Source organism: Protomyctophum bolini, assembly GCF_963924005.1.
Source record: "Protomyctophum bolini genome assembly, chromosome: 15".
NCBI lineage: Eukaryota > Metazoa > Chordata > Actinopteri > Myctophiformes > Myctophidae > Protomyctophum > Protomyctophum bolini.
The window spans coordinates 17,124,587-17,142,870 of record NC_137876.1 but is presented as its reverse complement, the minus strand read 5'-3'; the positions used below and the strand labels follow the sequence as shown (position 1 = coordinate 17,142,870).

Sequence of the window (18,284 nt, the reverse complement as noted above, 5' to 3'; positions counted from 1 at the left end):
TTTTAGTCATCTGAAATGTTTTTTAGCGTTTGTCTAGTTTTAGTCGATTAAAATCATACGACTTTAGTTGACAAAATCCACAGTTGATTCTGTCGACTAAAATTTATTTTGTGAACTTGTAGATCGGCTATTTTCAGCGTGCAACCAATGCGCCACATTTTCACGATTTTTCAAAAATAGCAGACCTACAAACTCGTAGCGCAGGCAGCGCTATGAGCTTGTAGATCTGCAATTTTTTCAAGTATAACATAATGCTTAAACACCCGAAATGGGTTAAATGTTAAATGGTCGCCGATGAATACTCAAGTCAAACTTTCTTTCTAAATTGATTAGAAACTGTTGAACTTTTTGACAGAACCATTGGTCAAAGCATCAGCAATCGGTGGTCTAGGGCAGTGTTTCCCAACCTTTTTTGTCCCAGGGAACACTTTTCATAGCCTAAAAATTTCGGGGAACACCTAGGGGGGGGGGGTGTATATTAAATATATATATATCACCCATTCTTGAGATAAGGGACAAAACTTTTTTCAAACTGGATTTTTTTTTTTTTTAAGATACATTCAAATCAAATAGATGTATTTGTAGACACAGGTCTCAACTACCAATCTTGAGAAGGAACAGGTTTTTCGCATAACATTTCTTTCTAAAATGGGACATTTATGCACTTAATACCTGATTCATGTCAACTCCGTCAGACACACTAAAATCCCTTTTAATTGAATTTTATCATTTCAACAATAATATAAAGTCCTCAGTTATCTTATAATGGCTTTCAGTAATCAAGTTAAGTAATACAAATCTTTTAATATTATTTTGTTCCAATATCACACTATTATGAAATATCCAATTTCTCAAAACCGTCATTTCAACCTTTATTTTCAATATTATAACATGAAAACCATGTAAAAAAAAAAAAAATCATCATTACGTATCATTTCAGTTGGTGTTTCAATACATAAGCACAAAAGATTTGACAGCGAATTTTCTATTTCTTTGGAAATTAACAAAAACATCACGGGACGAACGTCTGACGGAGTTGACGAACATCTGACGGAGTTGACAAGTTTAACTGATTTAGGTTCTAGACCACCTAGGATCTTGATTCTGGTGACTAATCCCACATTTTCAAGGATGAGGAATACAGTGGTACTATTTAGATTTGCCCTGTGAACATGGCAGCCATTTTTCAAAATGGCCGCCAACTTTCTGTTATTTCCCAATAACTCAAGTTCTACACCACCTAGGATCTTGATTCTGGTGACTAATCATACATTTTCAAGGATGTGGGATACATTGGTACTATTTAGATTTGTCCTGTGACCATGGTAGACATTTTTCAAAATGGCTGCCAACTTTCTGTTATTTCCCAATAACTCAAGTTCTACACCACCTAGGATCTTGATTCTGGTGACTAATCATACATTTTCAAGGGTGAGGAATACAGTTGTACTATTTAGATTTATCCTGTGACCATGGATGGTAGACATTTAAAAAAATGGTGGACCTGCTATTATTTTACCAATTTACTCAGGGAATATTATCAGAATAATATAAAATCTGTGAATACATTTCTTACCAAGAATTTTCTTCACCAATGTTTGTAAAGGTGTCTACTAACATATCCCACATTGGTTTCTATTTGACCACCCTAGGGGCATGTTTGACAGCTGCTGAAAGTTGGGTACCATCAACAAACAATATAAGGCTAAATGTTTTAAATTTCATTATGCTTTAAGTAGCATGTGGCATGTCAAACTAGGGGCTTTTCATGATTCTGGATCCATTCCAAGCATTAGTTTTGCACAAAAAACACTACGTTGGCTAAAAACGGCCATAGCCATCATCACAGATGTGATGAGGTCAGCACATGTCGGCACATTTGGGCAAGTGGCTATGGCCAAACTAGGGGGTCTATGGCCAAACTAGGGGTCAAACTCCTTGGGCTAAATTCGGTGAGGTGAACAGTGAGCAGTGAACAGTGAGCGAAAGACTGAAGACAGAAGATTTGGCTTCAGGACCATCAGGCAGGATGTGCAGACACTGAAGGCATCAGTGTCTTTCTCTGTGTCCCCAGCATGTCAACCAAAGCAATGTTACCAAATCAAAGGAGCCTTCACCTCATGTCACCTGGGGCTGGGTGAGCAATCGTATCCTGTATCTAAACTCACAACTAAATACAGACACTTGGCCAGACTGCCGTTTGAAAGGGTCAAACCCCTCATCCTGATTGGGGAAGACCACCCCACCTAATCACACCAACCGAACAAGTGAGGTTGGGGCCTCCAGGTGGGCCAGCAGCCATCTGCACAAGACTGGGCTGGACCCCGCAGGAAAGCAATCTCCAGCCAAGACAATGTAAGTTGACTATAACAGAGCCCCAGAACACAGAGCTCAGGAGAAGGATGGAGAAACACTGGCAGGAGGCCACCAAGATACAATGCCCCAGAGACCCAGAGTGTGCCACCACTGGCAATAAGGAGATCAACTGCTGCAGCAAAGATGTCATGAAAGGCAAGTCTCCACCAAAAAAAACCCTGAACCTAATCGGGGTGTCAAGAGACCAAAGTTTCTCCCCCACAGTTCCCTGCAGTGGCCAGTGAAGTCAAACTGTGCATCTGTACCTGAAAGGGGCAAGTCAAAGGCCAGAAAGCCCACCTCCTTTTAATGTCCTGTCAGTAGAAACTCAACCTGCACCTGAAATAAGCCCTTACCTCTCCCAGAGAAAGATCATCCTTGAAAATGTAATGATTAGTCGCCAGAATCAAGATCCTTGGTGGTCTAAAACTTGAGTTATTGGTAAAATAACAGCAGGTTGGTGGTCATTTTGAAAAACAATGGCTGCCATGGTCACAGGACAAATCTAAATAGTACCACTGTATTTCTCATCTTTTAAAATGTATGATTAGTCGCCAAAATCAAGATCCTAGGTGGTCTAAAACTTGAGTTATTGTAAAATAACAGCAGGTGGCGGCCATTTTGGAAAAAAAATGGCTGCTATGGTCACAGGACAAATCTAAATATTACCAATGTACCCCACATCCTTGAAAATGTATGATTAGTCACCAGAATCAAGATCCTAGGTGGTGTAGAACTTGAGTTATTGTAAAATAACAGCAGGTGGCGGCCATTTTGAAAAATGGCTGCCATGGTCACAGGGAAAGTCTAAATTGTACCACTGTATCCCTCATCCTTGAAAATGAGGTCTTAGTCACCAGAATCAAGATCCTAGGTGGTGTAGAACTTGAGTTATTGTAAAATAACATCAGGTGGCGGCTCTTTTGTAATATGGCTGCCATGGTCACCACGAGACAAATCTGTGATGGCCCCATAGCCAAAAATGTTCCTTAAGGCATGCTCTAACTGTGTGCCAAATTAGAATACTGCCCATTATTCAAAAACAATAATTTTATTGTTTTAGGAACACTTTTGTCAACTCCGTCAGATACACGTCAACTCCGTCAGACACAAAATCTGACGGAGTTGACGTCTGACGGAGTTGACAAAATGGCATTTGTTTTCATCTTAACCCTCTTTAGTACAATGTAGCCATTTTGTTTTTGCTTAATTTTGTTAGCTAAACCTAACCCCTAAACTAAAATAATAAACATTATTTTTGAATTCTTAACAAAGATCATAATAATGTCCTGACGGAGTTGACATGTAAAAGCTGTGACCACATTGTTATCAACATTGTTTGTTTAAAATATCAAACAATTGAATGCTTGTCAGACCAGGTACTCCACTGTTGCAACAAATATAAATGGGACTTGGAAAAGGAGTCTTCAGGCTAAATCTGTCGACAATATTTTCTGATTAATTTAAGACTTTTAAAAAAACCTGACGGAGTTGACGGAGACGTGGGACGAACATTTGATATGAGATATTTAATAGAAAATATGAATTAAAATTAACTGTGTATATTATTTGCTATGTTGTTGACAATCTACTTTAATTTAGTATGTATATTTATGTGATTGTGACAGTATTAGACACTTTTTTGGCAGTTTGAAATTGTGGCCACTTGCTGGGGACAGGCTAAATACAGGCCTTTTTGGGTACAGGGCCTGCTTTTAACTAATTCAGATGGAATATGAAAACAATTATAATGAAATTAAGGGCATAATAATACACAACTGTATTACACTTAACTTTGCAAGTGCTTTTATTTTTATGAATTAATTTATTTTTTACATAAAATAAGGCTCTTATGTGTGGGACATGTTTTTTCCACTTTTGTCCCTCATCTCAAGAATGAGTGATATATATATATATATATATATATATATATATATATATATATTAAGTTATTATATATATATATATTAAGTTATTATATATATATTTTTTTTAAATACATTTTGGAGAAGAAATTTGCTCATATGCAATTTGAAATGCCACCTAATCCTCCACTTGTCTTTATTATGGGCCAACTTGTGAAAGCTGAATGCTTTTATTGTGAAGGGTCTCAGTTCTCACAGCCTGCTTATTTCCACGTGCTGAAAATAGCTGATCGACAAGCTCACAACGCGTTGCGTCCGCAACACGTTGTAAGCTTGTAGATCAGCCATTTTCAGCATGCAAGCATAACACGTGTACGACGAAGAATAAATCAGGCATCACTGCGCTTCTGCAGGGACTCGAGGGAGGGAGATATATTTTTTTGCCGAACGAGGCGATCATGTTTGGACATCTATGAACAGCTATTTTGGACAGCTATTTTTCGTGGCACATTATGTTTAATCACAACAACGTCACGTTTACTTTACCTCCTCAGTGTTTGGGTTGGGACATATTATGCTCCAGTCTTTCTGGACGGAGCGAAATGTAGCGTCTTCTGGATGCATTAACATTTCAATGGCCGAGGGTCGTTAGAGTCTATTGTTCCATGTTGTAGTTATCGCACGTCTCAGACGTGTGACAACAACGACGCAACAATAAGAAGCCTGCAGCCCAGTAGCTATAATATTGCTTTCGGGGGAGAGTTAGTGTGCCGCCTGATTTGACAGAAAGTAACACTATAACTTAATTTCGGTCAAATTAGGCGGAGCACTTGCACACATCAAACGGAGCACCAAAGCTCCGCGACACACAGATTGGGAAACACTGGTCTAGGGATCGACATCTGGGATCAATCTTGTCACGCTGTTCGTTACTTTATGATTATGTAGTATTTTGCTTAGTTAGTCAGCAAAATAATGCACAATGTCCAGTCTGCAAGGACCTTTACACCCCTAGCTGCATCCGTACATCACAACAATTATGAACTCTTGCTGTTAACCGAAATGAACTGACTTGAGAGAGAAACATTATTTTACGGCCCTTCCTCTGTTTTATTCTTTCATTCTCTCTCTCTCTCTCTCTCTCTCTCTCTCTCTCTCTCTCTCTCTCTCCCCCTTTCCCCACAGTAATGGCAAACTGTTGGCAGTTGTTCAAGACCAATGCGTGGAGATTAGGTAAGTGTGTGTGTGTGTGTGTGTGTGTGTGTGTGTGTGTGTGTGTGTGTGTGTGTGTGTGTGTGTGTGTGTGTGTACACTGTGCACGTGCACTGAGAGAGAGAGAGAGAGAGAGAGAGAGAGAGAGAGAGAGAGATGACTGAGACCTAGACCTAGAATGCCTGTGATCATTTAATTATACTTCGTAAATGTTCATGTATCACAGGCATAGATCGCTTGCACCAGGTCCTGGTAGAAATGAAATGTGATAAATGCTCCGTTTGTACTCACCCATTAAATAATTCCAAAGACGTGGAGTGAAATATGGTCCTCTAGTTTTATATCCTCTCCGGGCGAGGGGGGCCGGAACAATCGATGAACTGATTTTACAAATACGTCACCAATTGACCAGGGAAACGCAAAAGTTTGGGTCACACAATTGGCAGTTGGTGTGATTAATTACCCAGCACCTATCGCAAAGCACCTGCCGTTCTAGGGCTAACTGAGACCAAGAACAAGATTTTTTTTTTCTGGAGGGGGGGGGGGGGGGGGCTTTATTGACAGATTAGCAGTAGTTTGACAGGAAAGGGGGAGGACTCGAACCCGCAAAACACTGTGTGTCTAGGTGCCTGGCCATGTTCTTGGTCTCAGTCATCTCTCGCACGTGCATGCACGCGCGCAAGCTAGCTCCAAGGGCAAAAAGGTTGTGAACCACTGATCTATTTCATAAACTGTCACACGGTGCCCTTGGGTGTTGTCATATCGTAATTATGTGTGTGCGCATACGCATATGTCTCTACAGGTCTGCGAGGGATGACTTTGGGTCAATCATCGGGAAGTGTCAGGGTAAGACCTCTTACAAATGAATGCTCTCTTAAATGTCCTACTGTATTTTCTTTTTTAAATGTCCTATTGTATTATTATTTTAAATGTCCTACTGTATTATTATTTCCGACCTGTCTGTAAAGCACTTTGTAACATTTATGTACAATTCATTCAATGATGAGGACAGTGTCGTGATCTTCATAGATCTACAAGATAACAATGCGTTGCCAATCGACACGTTAGCTTGTAGATCTGTTCTTGTTGCATGCGCACAAATGGGAGATACGCGCTTGCAAGTCAAGTCGCCATACAGGGTAAACTTGATAATAGATAGGGGACTAAAACACATAACAAATAAATCTATATGTTTTTAACCCAATTTGGGTTTGTTTGGCATTTGTTTTAACCCTCTTATTACCAGCCTTAAATCACATCTTTTTGTGCCTTAGGCCAGCTTTACCCGACTTTTTTGAATGACAATAGAAAAATGTGAGATATGACCACAATGGCATGAAATGTCTCATTTTCAAGCTGCATGTCCTTACTTCACAATGAAAAAAGAATTATGACTCTAGCATGTTCCTTCGTTGACTTATAAGCATTTTAGTACAACTTGGTTTCACTGTTCACTGAAAACCAAGGTGTATTAAAATGCTTATTACTAAACAATGGAATATGCTAGAGTCATAATTCTTTTTTCATTGTGAAGTAAGGACATGCAGCTTGAAAATGAGACATTTCATGCCATTGTGGTCATATCTCACATTTTTCGATTGCCATTCAAAAAGTCGCCAAAGCTGGCCAATGCTGGCCAATGCCCCATTTCTTAATTCGTCATTTTCATGCAAAAAGAAAGAACAGCGGTCTAAATATCTTATATACAAGTGAAAAGGTGTACCCATACTCATTCTTCATGCTCTATCTCCGACCGAACCACACTTTTACCACACATCTCTATATGCAAAATAAATTCGCCACCCTCCCCGAACTGACATAGCCTATTTTTTAGCCGTTCAAGTTTCTTATTTACTCTGCAAATATTACTTTTATGAAAATCACGATCGAGCCAGCAGATAAACGGGTGCCACAACACGCCGAGAAACAAGGAATTTAACCACGCTACTTGCATACACTGCAACTCGCTTACAATTCGCAAACCTGGCAACACTGCCTGCCTCTTACGTCACCAGCTCTGCTCCTCCTGGCCTCCGTAGTCCGTCGCGCTCACAATCTGTCGCAGCCATCTTGCTTTTCTTTTGGATGGGCGAGTGGACATTTAATGCTAATAAATTAATTATAGGTCCAGCAAGCAAATCATGATGGTCTGATTGTGCTCAATAGGTCACAATAACATTCCGAAATTAGGTGTTGTGTTTTGTATGGCATTTTCCCCAGTAGTAGTTGCATATCTATCTCAGCTTTTGCCTGATAGCACACATGCTAACGTCAGCAGCCATAGCAACATACAGTGTGCGCAGACATAACATGAGTTGTTTACAACACAAACACACGGCCTTTTCACCACGCAATACACACAACAGCTCGGGAGTTATTAAACCGAACGTGGACGCTGTTTCAGTGTTACATTTGCTGCGCATATCGGAATAATTGTAACGGCATGCATGATAAATGTAACAACGCTAAAAAACACCATTAAACATATCGTTTTCACCTTAAAGCTATTACATTTCATTGAAGCAACTCCTTAGCATTGTTTTCATACCATGGATGTGATAAGATAATGTATCAAACATAAGGGAAATATTAAATAGGATCGGGTGTACCAGTTTGGCCATTTCTTTTTTTTCAATGGGGCAATACATTGATTAAACAAACGTTTGATTGATTGAGTTGTACAACGTTATACAACCCTAAACTAATTTTAGAATACACTACACAATACAATACAATTTTAGAACATATTTTGCACGTTCCATTTTTTTACTCAGAGATCCCTTTAGCTACACATGTAATATTTCCAGGCAACGGACCTACACATGTCAGCTACCATAAACCACTTCAAGTTATTAGGACGAAATAACTGACAGGAGTGACGGTGCTGTGCTGTGAGTAAACTAATAGGGGAGAGCCGCCAAGGATGTAACATTTTGCACGTTTCATTCTTTTACTCAGAGATCCGTTTAGCTACACATGTAATATTTTCAGGCAACGGACCTACACATGTCAGCTACCATAAACCACTTCAAGTTATTTTTTTGATAAAACAGGTCGGGAGTTATTCAACCGAACGTGGACGCTGTTTCAGTGTTACATTTGCTGCGCATATCGGATCAATTGTAACGGCATGCATGATAAATGTAACAACGCTAAAAAACACCATTAAACATATCGTTCTCAGCTTAAAGCAATTACATTTCATTGAAGCAACTCCTTAGCATTGTTTTTATACCATGGATGTGATAAGAAAATGTATCAAACATAAGGGAAATATTAAATAGTATCGGGTGTACCAGTACCAGTTTGGCCATTTCTTTTTTTTCAATGGGGCAATACATTGATTAAACAAACGTTTGATTGATTGAGTTGTACAACGTTATACAACCCTAAACTAATTTCAGAATACACTACACGATACAATACCATTTCAGAACATATAATATTGGCCAATATGTCAAATATGTAAATATTACATATAATGGCATTGAATGGAAGCGGACCATTTGTAACACATGTTACAAATGACCCGCTTTTGCAAGTTTTCTTTGCAGTTGCTTACAGACCAGAATGAACGTGAATTCCGTCTAAACACGATGCAAACTAATGAAGAACATAAGCATGAACACATCCATGTGGATTTTTATTCACCAACACCAAAGACAAAAATTGTACCACACATATACTCCAGGTGTAAAATTAGACGCATTTTGAAGGTAAACACTTCAAACTTCAAACTCCTGGCCACGTAGAGTACGTTGCTGTACACATACTGACGCGATGGCGTCATGGTGGCGTTGACCAATCAAGATATAACGTCCATGTTACAACCGTGAAGCGTTACAACCTTGGCGGCTCTCCCCTACATTTGTTACTAACATTAGGTTGTGGCGAAGTAGACACGTGGCCAGCAGATACTGTGTTTTGGACAAACAGGCTAGGTATTGGTGTTGATTTGGGTCAACTGGACAAACAGCGTGGTGTTGTTTTGTGTCTGTGTTTGTGTTGGAGCGCCTCAGTGTGGCCGTACAGGTCATGTGCAACCTCTTCCACAGAGAGATGGAGACACTAAATCTCAGCTGGACAAACATGTTTGCATGCATGCATCGCTGCCTTGCATGCTGTGTGCTACTGTTGAGTCTGTCACTTACTTTGACTGATTTATGGCATTGTCTTTCTGTTAAAATCCAACTATGTTAATTTAAGAACTCTGGGCATATAGGTCATTGTTTATTCACTGTGCACACGTGTAGCCTATTGTATGTCAGACTGTATGTCTGTCCCACAGTCACAATCCTTTAGTACTTAGGCTGTGGAAATATTCAGGACAAAACAATGGTACATTTCCAATAACCCATTCGTTACTACATGTGGAGTCAACTCCCGCCATTTATTTCTTCCCATAGTGCGTGGCAAAGTCGCTCTGGGATGAGTGCGCGCGTAGCGCGCACGAAATTCTAGTATTATATATATATAATCCGTCAGTTTCACTGTAATACCCAAAACTGCCACCAGATGGCGGGAACGCACCATTATGCTGAAAATGCCTTTAGAGTCAAATCTCTTGACATCACTTCCTGTTCAAGGGAGTAAACAGGAAGTGAAAGTTTGACCTCTCAGAAGATACCCTGACTCTTCCGCATTGCTAAGCTAGCATTAGCTCTTTCTTTTTTTACTCAAATTAAGCTCAAAAAAGGCCCAGAAGATCTCAAAATGTCAGATTTTTTGCCGCGATTCACATAGAGACGGCGCGCGTGCACGATAGTGCACGATCGCGCGGATTTCGGCCGGTTTTTGGTAGATTACATAAAAAGTCTAAAAATCGATTATTTTGTTATAAAAAGACGTGGCCTTGACGTGGTATGTATACCACGTTAAGACCACGTCCTTGGCCTTGAGGGATTTGTATTAACACGTCCAAAAAGGACGTCCTTGGCCTTAAGTAAGGATTATGTTATACTTTAGCTATTGAAAAATAGCAGATCTACAAGCTCATAGCGCGGCTCGAGTGCCGCGCTACAAGCTTGTAGGTCTGCTATTTTTGAAAGATCGTGAAAATGTGGCGCAAATCTTTGAATATATATTCTTTCACAGTGAACGTTTTTAACTCAAATCTTTGCTTCTGGGGGGTCCCTGGAAGGACATATTTTCAGATGCCAAATACATATAATTCTGGGGGTCCTCGACATGAAAAAGGTTGAGAACCACTGATTAATAAAAACAGAGGTTTTTAGGAAAACGCCCACCAACACTCCAAAAATATACTTCCTGAATTATGTTAGACAGGTCCTTACCCGTGTGTGTCTGTGTGTGTGTGTGTGTGTGCGCGTGTGTCGTTGACAGTGCCCAAGGACCCTCACCCACAGTGGCGCAGGGTGGCATGGAGTCACGACTGCACGCTGCTGGCATACGCCGACAGCACGGGCACCGTGCGCCTCTTCGACCTGATGGGCAGCGAACTCTTCCTCATCCCCCCGGTAAGCAGTAGAACTCTTCCTCTTCCTCATCCCCCCGGTAAGCAGTAGAACTCTTCCTCTTCCTCATCTCCACGGTAAGCAGTAGAACTCTTCCTCTTCCTCATCTCCACGGTAAGCAGTAGAACTCTTCCTCGGGGGTGCCCGACTCAATCGGGAGCGATCCTCGGGCATAAATTATCGTCTAGTGTGAGTGAGTGTATAAAAGATCCAATCGTAATCCCTCCGATCTGTTTGATCGGGATCGGCCGGTCAACATCAAGACTGTTTGATATTTGCTCTGCCCCCGCAGCCCCCCCTCTCCTCGTCCCCTCTCCTCCACTCCTCCCCTCCCCTCTCCCCCTCTCCTCTCCACTCCCTCAGGGGCAGAGAATCCTGTGGGTGAGCTGCGCCCGAGTTTTTAAAAACCGTGTAGTGTGTGCGGCATAAAATAATCGGATGAAATCATCGGGCCCGTGTAGTGTCTGGCACTATTTCAGATTGAATAAAAATCGGCTAGTGTAAGGCCACCTTTAGGAACCCCTTCCTTCTCCCCCAACCTGCACATGTTTTCTGGGATGATTTGAAAGTTGTTATTTTTCATGTCATGATTATGAATTGAATACCCAGGACCTGAATGGAAAGGAGACATTTTGGACTAATACATCAAGCGATCAATCAATCAATCAATCAATCAATCAATCAATCAATCAATAAATCAATCAATAAATCAATCAATAAATCAGTCTCCCCCCCCTCCTCTCTCTCTCTCTCTCTCTCTCTCTCTCTCTCTCTCAGGCGGTCAGTTTCCCAGGTGATTTCAGCTACGCCGCGGCCGGTCTCATCTTCCTGGAATACACGGCCAGCGCCCAGTGGTCAGCTGAGCTGCTCGTCATCAGCTACGGGGGCGGGCTCAAGAGCTACCTGGTCAGGTGAGCACCAATTGGCTACCGGGGGCGGGCGTGTGTGTGTGTGTGTGAGAGAATTTGTGGCAGATTTACTCCTTGTCCTCACAAAGCACTGGCTTGTTTTTATAGCTTCATATTTTAGTGCACACGCCACACGCGCGCGCGCGCGCGCACACACACACACACACACACACACACACACACACACACACACACACACACACACACACACACACACACACACACACACACACACACACACACACGCATACACACACACACGTCTATGTCTATTTGTCTGTCTTTCTCCTACAACTGCTATCATTGTTTTCACAGCATTGTCTAGCAATCTAGCCTCTTAATACTGCTTCATATTTAGTGCTGTGTCTCATTTATTCAGACACCCAAAGAGCTGTTTTGCTGAAACTTCATTTAGTCCACTGCAAACTCCATAACACATTCAGTGATATAAATAGGTTTTCAATGTAATGGGTCCCGGGATGCACAGGTGGTCATTCAAATGAGTCCCAAAAAAGTCTTATGAGTCCCAAAAAAAATCACACCTGTGTGAAGTGAGTGGTGCAACTCCGTGTGGGGGTTCGCGGGGTGGGGGTGGGGGGTGGGGGTGTTCCAGACCCCCAGGAACGCACCCAGGGGACCGCTCTGGCGTGCCGCGCCGCTTCCGAAACGGTTGAGAAATGACAGAGTCACCATGTGGCGGCCCCTCTACTGTACCCTCTACTGTACTGTAATGTACTGGCACCCCCGAAAGCATACAGTTAATACGTGCGTGTGTGTGTGTGTTATTTAAACTATTAATGGGATTATGGCACCTTTTTGCAATTACTTTAAAAAAATTGCTTCAAGTTATTTTAGGCATGTTGTTTGTAACTAACAATAAAGACAATAAAAATGAATACTTTGATTTAATTGTCATTCCTTGTACTTGTAATGACACAGTAATCTGTAATGTTGACCGTGTATAGCTGACTGTCTTTCTTTCCATTTCTATCTCTGGGACCCAATTTATATATATTTTAATTTCTATTGTAAAATCAATTTTGAGAGTCGATTTGGTTCCATTTTTGCACTCTGTTACATAACCTTTAGGGTCCACTTGGTTTACTTCCTAACTATGTAGCTGGAACTCCCACTGTGATAACCACTGTCCTACACAGTCTGTGTGGACACGCACGCACGCACGCACGCACGCACGCACGCACGCACGCACGCACGCACGCACGCACACACACACACACACACACACACACACACACACACACACACACACACACACACACACACACACACACATTGTAGGAGAGTGTGCACACAAGTTACAAGTATCTTGCTAGCTGATAGGGGAAACTGTTCTTATTTAGCAGCCATATTAGCATGTTCTCTAGGGTCTCTAGTTAGTCCCGCCCCCTTTCATGACGACGCCAGGCCCAGGAAATGAATCCCAATGCATTTTTCCCATAGACATTTCACAAAGTATTTATTTAACCCATTTTGACCTGAGATCAGATTAAAAAAAATGTCTTCTACATCCTGACAGTTTTCTAAAAAGCTATGTTTCTATGTCAGTCGTTCTATGATTTTTCAATAGCTAAAGCATAACATAATGCTAACACCAAAAGGGGTTCCCGCCTAGAATGGTTTAAAGACCTTTTAAGCGTCGTACGAAGCCAGCTCGAGTCGTGACAAATCATGACAACAAACACAATATTTTGGACCAAACAAATAACTACAAAGAAAGAAAGAAAAACAACAAAAAAATTGTTTTTTTCCTACTTTCTAATTCTTTTAGAAAGATGTTGGCCCAAAACATTGTGTTTATTGTCATGATTTGTCACGACAAGAGTTGGCTTTGTCCGCGGCGTAAACGTCTTTTAAATAAATACTTTCTGAAAAGTCTATGAGGAAAATGAACAGGGATTTATTTTCCGGGTCTCTCGAGGGGGCGGGACTGCGACTGCTCTATAAGCAGGAACGATTAAAACGTTCATCATCAATACAATAATGTGCAAGCTGCTGATCTGCAACTCTAACGATGCATCGACATCGACGTTCTTAACTTGTCTTATAATATACTCTTCTAACACGGATGTCCTTTTCTCACCCCCTCCCTCTCCCGACCCCACACACACACACACACACACACACACACACACACACACACACACACACGTGACTCTGCCCCTTCCCCTATCAGCGTGGGAACCAACCAGAGCTTCCAGGAGAACCACAGCTTCAGTTTCTCCGCCCACTACTCCCGCGGCATCACGGCGGCCGTTTACCACCCTGGACACCGGTGAGTAGTGACCCCGTGACCCTGTGACCCCGGAGTCCAGCACCATATGTGACTCTCTTTGATACAGAGACGGTCACGTGCGGCAAGACAGACGAGCTGTTCAGGAAAGGAGAAAAACTGTTCTTTCACTGTATTTCAGGACTCCAAAAAATATATATATGTAATTGCGCCTCTCCCATCTGAAAATACGTTGTTCCAGGAACCCCTCGGAAGCAAATATTTGAGTTTTAAAACGTTTGCTCTGAAAGAATATATCAAAGATTTGTGCCGTGTTTTCCCGATTTTTCAAAAAAATGGCAGACCAGACCTACAAGCTTTTAGCGCGGCATTTGGTGCCGCACTATGAGCTTGTAGATCTGCTATTTTTTGAGTGGTGCAACCACTCCTACAATCAGCAATGTCCATGTACCTACCTACCTGTGTGTGTACCTGTGCACATGAGCCTGAGTATGTTACTGATTTATACCAGTAGGGGGCGGCAGAAACAGAGGGAGGGGTAGTGCTGTGTAATGAGAGAGAGAGAGAGAGAGAGAGAGAGGGGGGGAGAGAGAGAGAGGGGGGGGGGGGGGGGGGAATTGCACCACTCAGTTCACACGTGTGTGATTTTTCAATAGCTAAATCATAACATAATGCTTAAAACACCTAAAGGGGTTCCCGCCCAGAGTGGGTAAATGGCACAGGCAGACTCTTCACATACTAAAACAGTGGTTCCCAAACTTTTTCATGTCAAGGACCCCCAAATTGACACTAATCAGCCCGCGGACCCCCCATTTGAAAAGATATGCCAGGGATCCCCATAAGAGCTTTTTACGGCTCTAGCAGTGATTCTCAACCCATTCAATTTCAAGGACCCCCAGTTTGACATGCAGTAGTCTATACGGACCCCCATTTAATGGTATTTCTATCTCTGGGGCCCCCAATTTATAGTGTAAAATCTAAGTTAATTTAACTAACGGGTCCATTTGGTTCCACTCTCAGAGTTACAGACCCATAAGGTCCCATTAGTTCCAAACTATCATTTAGTTCGGGACCCCCTGGAACTCCCTCAAGTACCCCTGAGGGTCCCCAGACCCCACTTTGGGAACCACTCTACTACAGCATGTCTGAAATAAATGTCAGAGCTGAAATTGACGATGTACATATTACATAAATGCTTAAACATGTAGCTAGGTTTACGGTAATGTTGTTAGAGTCCACAGAAGTGAACCTTTCAGGCCTGTTTTCTCAACTCACTGTTTTCTCCTTGGCCATTCGTCATTCTCAAAGGGGTGCCTGGACTGTGACGCTCTATAGTTAATTGATTTTTTTTTTTTTTTTTTTGTTACAAGTCATTTGTTACATTTCTATTATTAACGTACAGTTCCAGGAGAGTAAGGGAACCCTCTTTGATTAGTTTCAGTTCGTCTTAGTCCGTTCGTTCCCAGTTACAGGGTTCATGATAATTATACATTGGTAATTCCATTATTTTTGTTGCTTAAATTAAATCAATCTTCTCGTTCAATGTACAAGATAATGAAAAAACAACGACGGGGGGTGAAAAAGAAAACGGAGGGAAGAGAATAATAAAAATAATAATAATAATATGAAACGAAACGAGGATAAACAAAGGACAAAACAAAAACATGAGCACAACAGATGCATTAATGACATAATTAATGTCAGAGTAATGACAGTGTTTACCTTAATCATTCATACAGAGATCCTTTACAAAAATGTCTACTCCCATGTATAATATCCATGTCAACCAGTATATGTGAAACCTTTCTGTACATATCCTCACGGCGAAAGTAAGTTCCTCCATTTCGTATATGTTTCGTACAATGGCTGTCCACTCTCCTTTCTTAGGCAGGCTTCTATCCAGCCACTTCTTGGTCATTGCTTTTTTTGCTGCCACTAGCAGTATTTTAAGACGGTATTTATCTGAAACAAAAGGTTTCTCACATGTACCACTGTAGATATTTTGCCATCTATAAATAGCATGATCAGTCATGACCAATGTGACCAATCCAGCTAAAACTGCCAATAGCTCTGAATTGGAACATGATAGAAACACATTTTGATATATACCATGTTTACATAGTCTTACCAGTACCTTGTCTATTCATGCATGTATCTCAAAAACCTGTTATGAAGAAACACAGTTTTGATAAAAAACACATACAAGGACATTGTTTTGATGTGACTTGGTGCCCATGATATGTATCAAAATATAGACTTGAATGTATACTGTATTATTAAAAAACAATTGAGTTCTTACCATCTACCGTTACAGAGTAAATCACAGTTGAAACTTGCTTAGTCATATACAATAAACCTCACAATAGTGAACAAATAGCCATGACAGGTAACTCTCAATTGAAAAGCGTCCCTTTTATTTTTTATGATTACTAACATAATAGAATTATAATAAATATTACAGAAAAGAAATAATAAATACAAAACAACAAAATAGTTCCTCCCCAACCACTGCATGCAGTCCAGTTGTTCTTGACGTGTGTGTGTGGCAGAAAGTCTTCATTGCAGTCTTGACTCTTCATCCTCATCTGATGCCTGTTCTAAATATATAAAAAATAAATAACCATTTACTATTACATTCCTTGTGTAACCTAATCATAGACTGTACAAAAATATGGACAAAGCGTTTTCAGGGTCAGATATGGACGTAAGATGAAGCCTGTCAGTCCTTGAATTGTAAATTGCCATCTTTCTAGCTCCGTTTTAGCCCAGCTGGCCATTGGCTGGCCCAGACAACGAGGCGGGACTTCCCCCCTTTCTTCTTCTTGGTTTTTATTTTTACTCGAACGGGGGGTGGCTCCCGATCATAGACTGTAACGGTAGCCAAGCCCCTCAGAACATACTCAAATGTATGGTCATTTTTTTAATAAATGGGACCATAATTTTCCAAAAAGAATATTATGACATGAGAAATGAGACTTTAAACTAGTGACTGGAAGCAGAAAGTATTCATGACCATGTTTATTAAGGTAATACAGTCTAGGTGAAGTTGGGCCCAATGACAGCGCCACAACAGGCCATTAAATTAACTTTCAGGAAGTCCCGATTTCCTTAGTGGCTTCACAGAATATCTGTCTGACTGCCCCACTGAACCTAATGCATACACATTTTGCCAAACAAGAAAAGTAGAAGAACGTAGGCTATCTGACATCATCGTCATACAGTGTGTGATGATGACATACACACGGTGACACACTAAACAATGTACAAACATGATGTACATGAATGCGATTATCATGCAAGCTCATACGTCAATGAAACGTCATACAGATATTATATAAATACGCTACTGTTAGCTTCAGTCCCCGTCCCCCCTCCGATCGCAAAATAGCAGACCTACAAGTTCGTAGTGCACCACACGGTGGCGCGCTATGAGCTTGTAGAACAATGCATGTTTGTTCTCCGTCTTTGTAGATAAAAGGAGCGAACATTACTCTTCAGATCAGATCGCCTATAAGGCACGCTACAATAAAATCTTTCTGTCCTCCACTCCACATCTGGAGGCCATCGTGGTGAGTCATTCTCGCGTCATGATCTGACTAGTAGTAGTCATTATCCAAGCATCTATTTGTAGTGATCATCTTATGATTTCTGATCACTATAGAAGGGCATTTTCTACAATAAGATTACCTCAAAACATTCCGGGTTGATCGTCTTCTTCAATGGTTGAGTGTGATGCGACCAGCTCAGGGTCCCCGCAGCCACCGGTCCCAGCGACCGGGCTGATGGGGCTGGGACTGGAGAAGGCGACTGGGACGCGTATGGATCAATACTACTAGCACAAAACTCGCTCAAATAAATATTACTGCTTTCAACTTTTTTTTTGTTTAGTTACTGCTAGAAAATCGCTCGGGAGGGACGGCAAACCGGCTAAACCGAAAACTATGAAGACTCCCTCTGCTCCCACTGTTTACTGGGTGGTTGGATCAGCTTCCAATGGCAAAACAGACATGTGTGCATGACACGGGATTTCTGGGTATTGTAGTTGTATTGTATTTATGCTCAATACTCTATACAGAGCTGTGGACCGAATTTATCTAAACATATTAGCAGAAAACGAAGACGACGCGAAATAACGTCCTAGTCTGAGTGGCCTAATTTATCACTTGACGCGTTTTCACGTGGTAATCTGGCACAGGGTTAATACAATATTTATTTGACC

The 18,284-nt window shown here is 41.3% G+C and overlaps 1 protein-coding gene across 2 annotated transcripts in view; it reads left to right on the top strand.

Moving 5' to 3' along the window:
• The window catches only part of LOC308329395 (NBAS subunit of NRZ tethering complex-like), a 113,159-nt gene that overhangs the window by 6,272 nt on the left and 88,603 nt on the right, over positions 1 to 18,284 (top strand). For both annotated transcript variants that reach the window (XM_080783663.1, XM_080783662.1), the window contains exons 5-9: positions 5,406 to 5,453; positions 6,235 to 6,278; positions 10,776 to 10,909; positions 11,684 to 11,817; positions 14,009 to 14,107. In XM_080783663.1, coding sequence (XP_080639789.1) covers positions 5,406 to 5,453; positions 6,235 to 6,278; positions 10,776 to 10,909; positions 11,684 to 11,817; positions 14,009 to 14,107 — 459 coding nt within the window. The remainder of the gene's footprint in view (positions 1 to 5,405; positions 5,454 to 6,234; positions 6,279 to 10,775; positions 10,910 to 11,683; positions 11,818 to 14,008; positions 14,108 to 18,284) is intronic.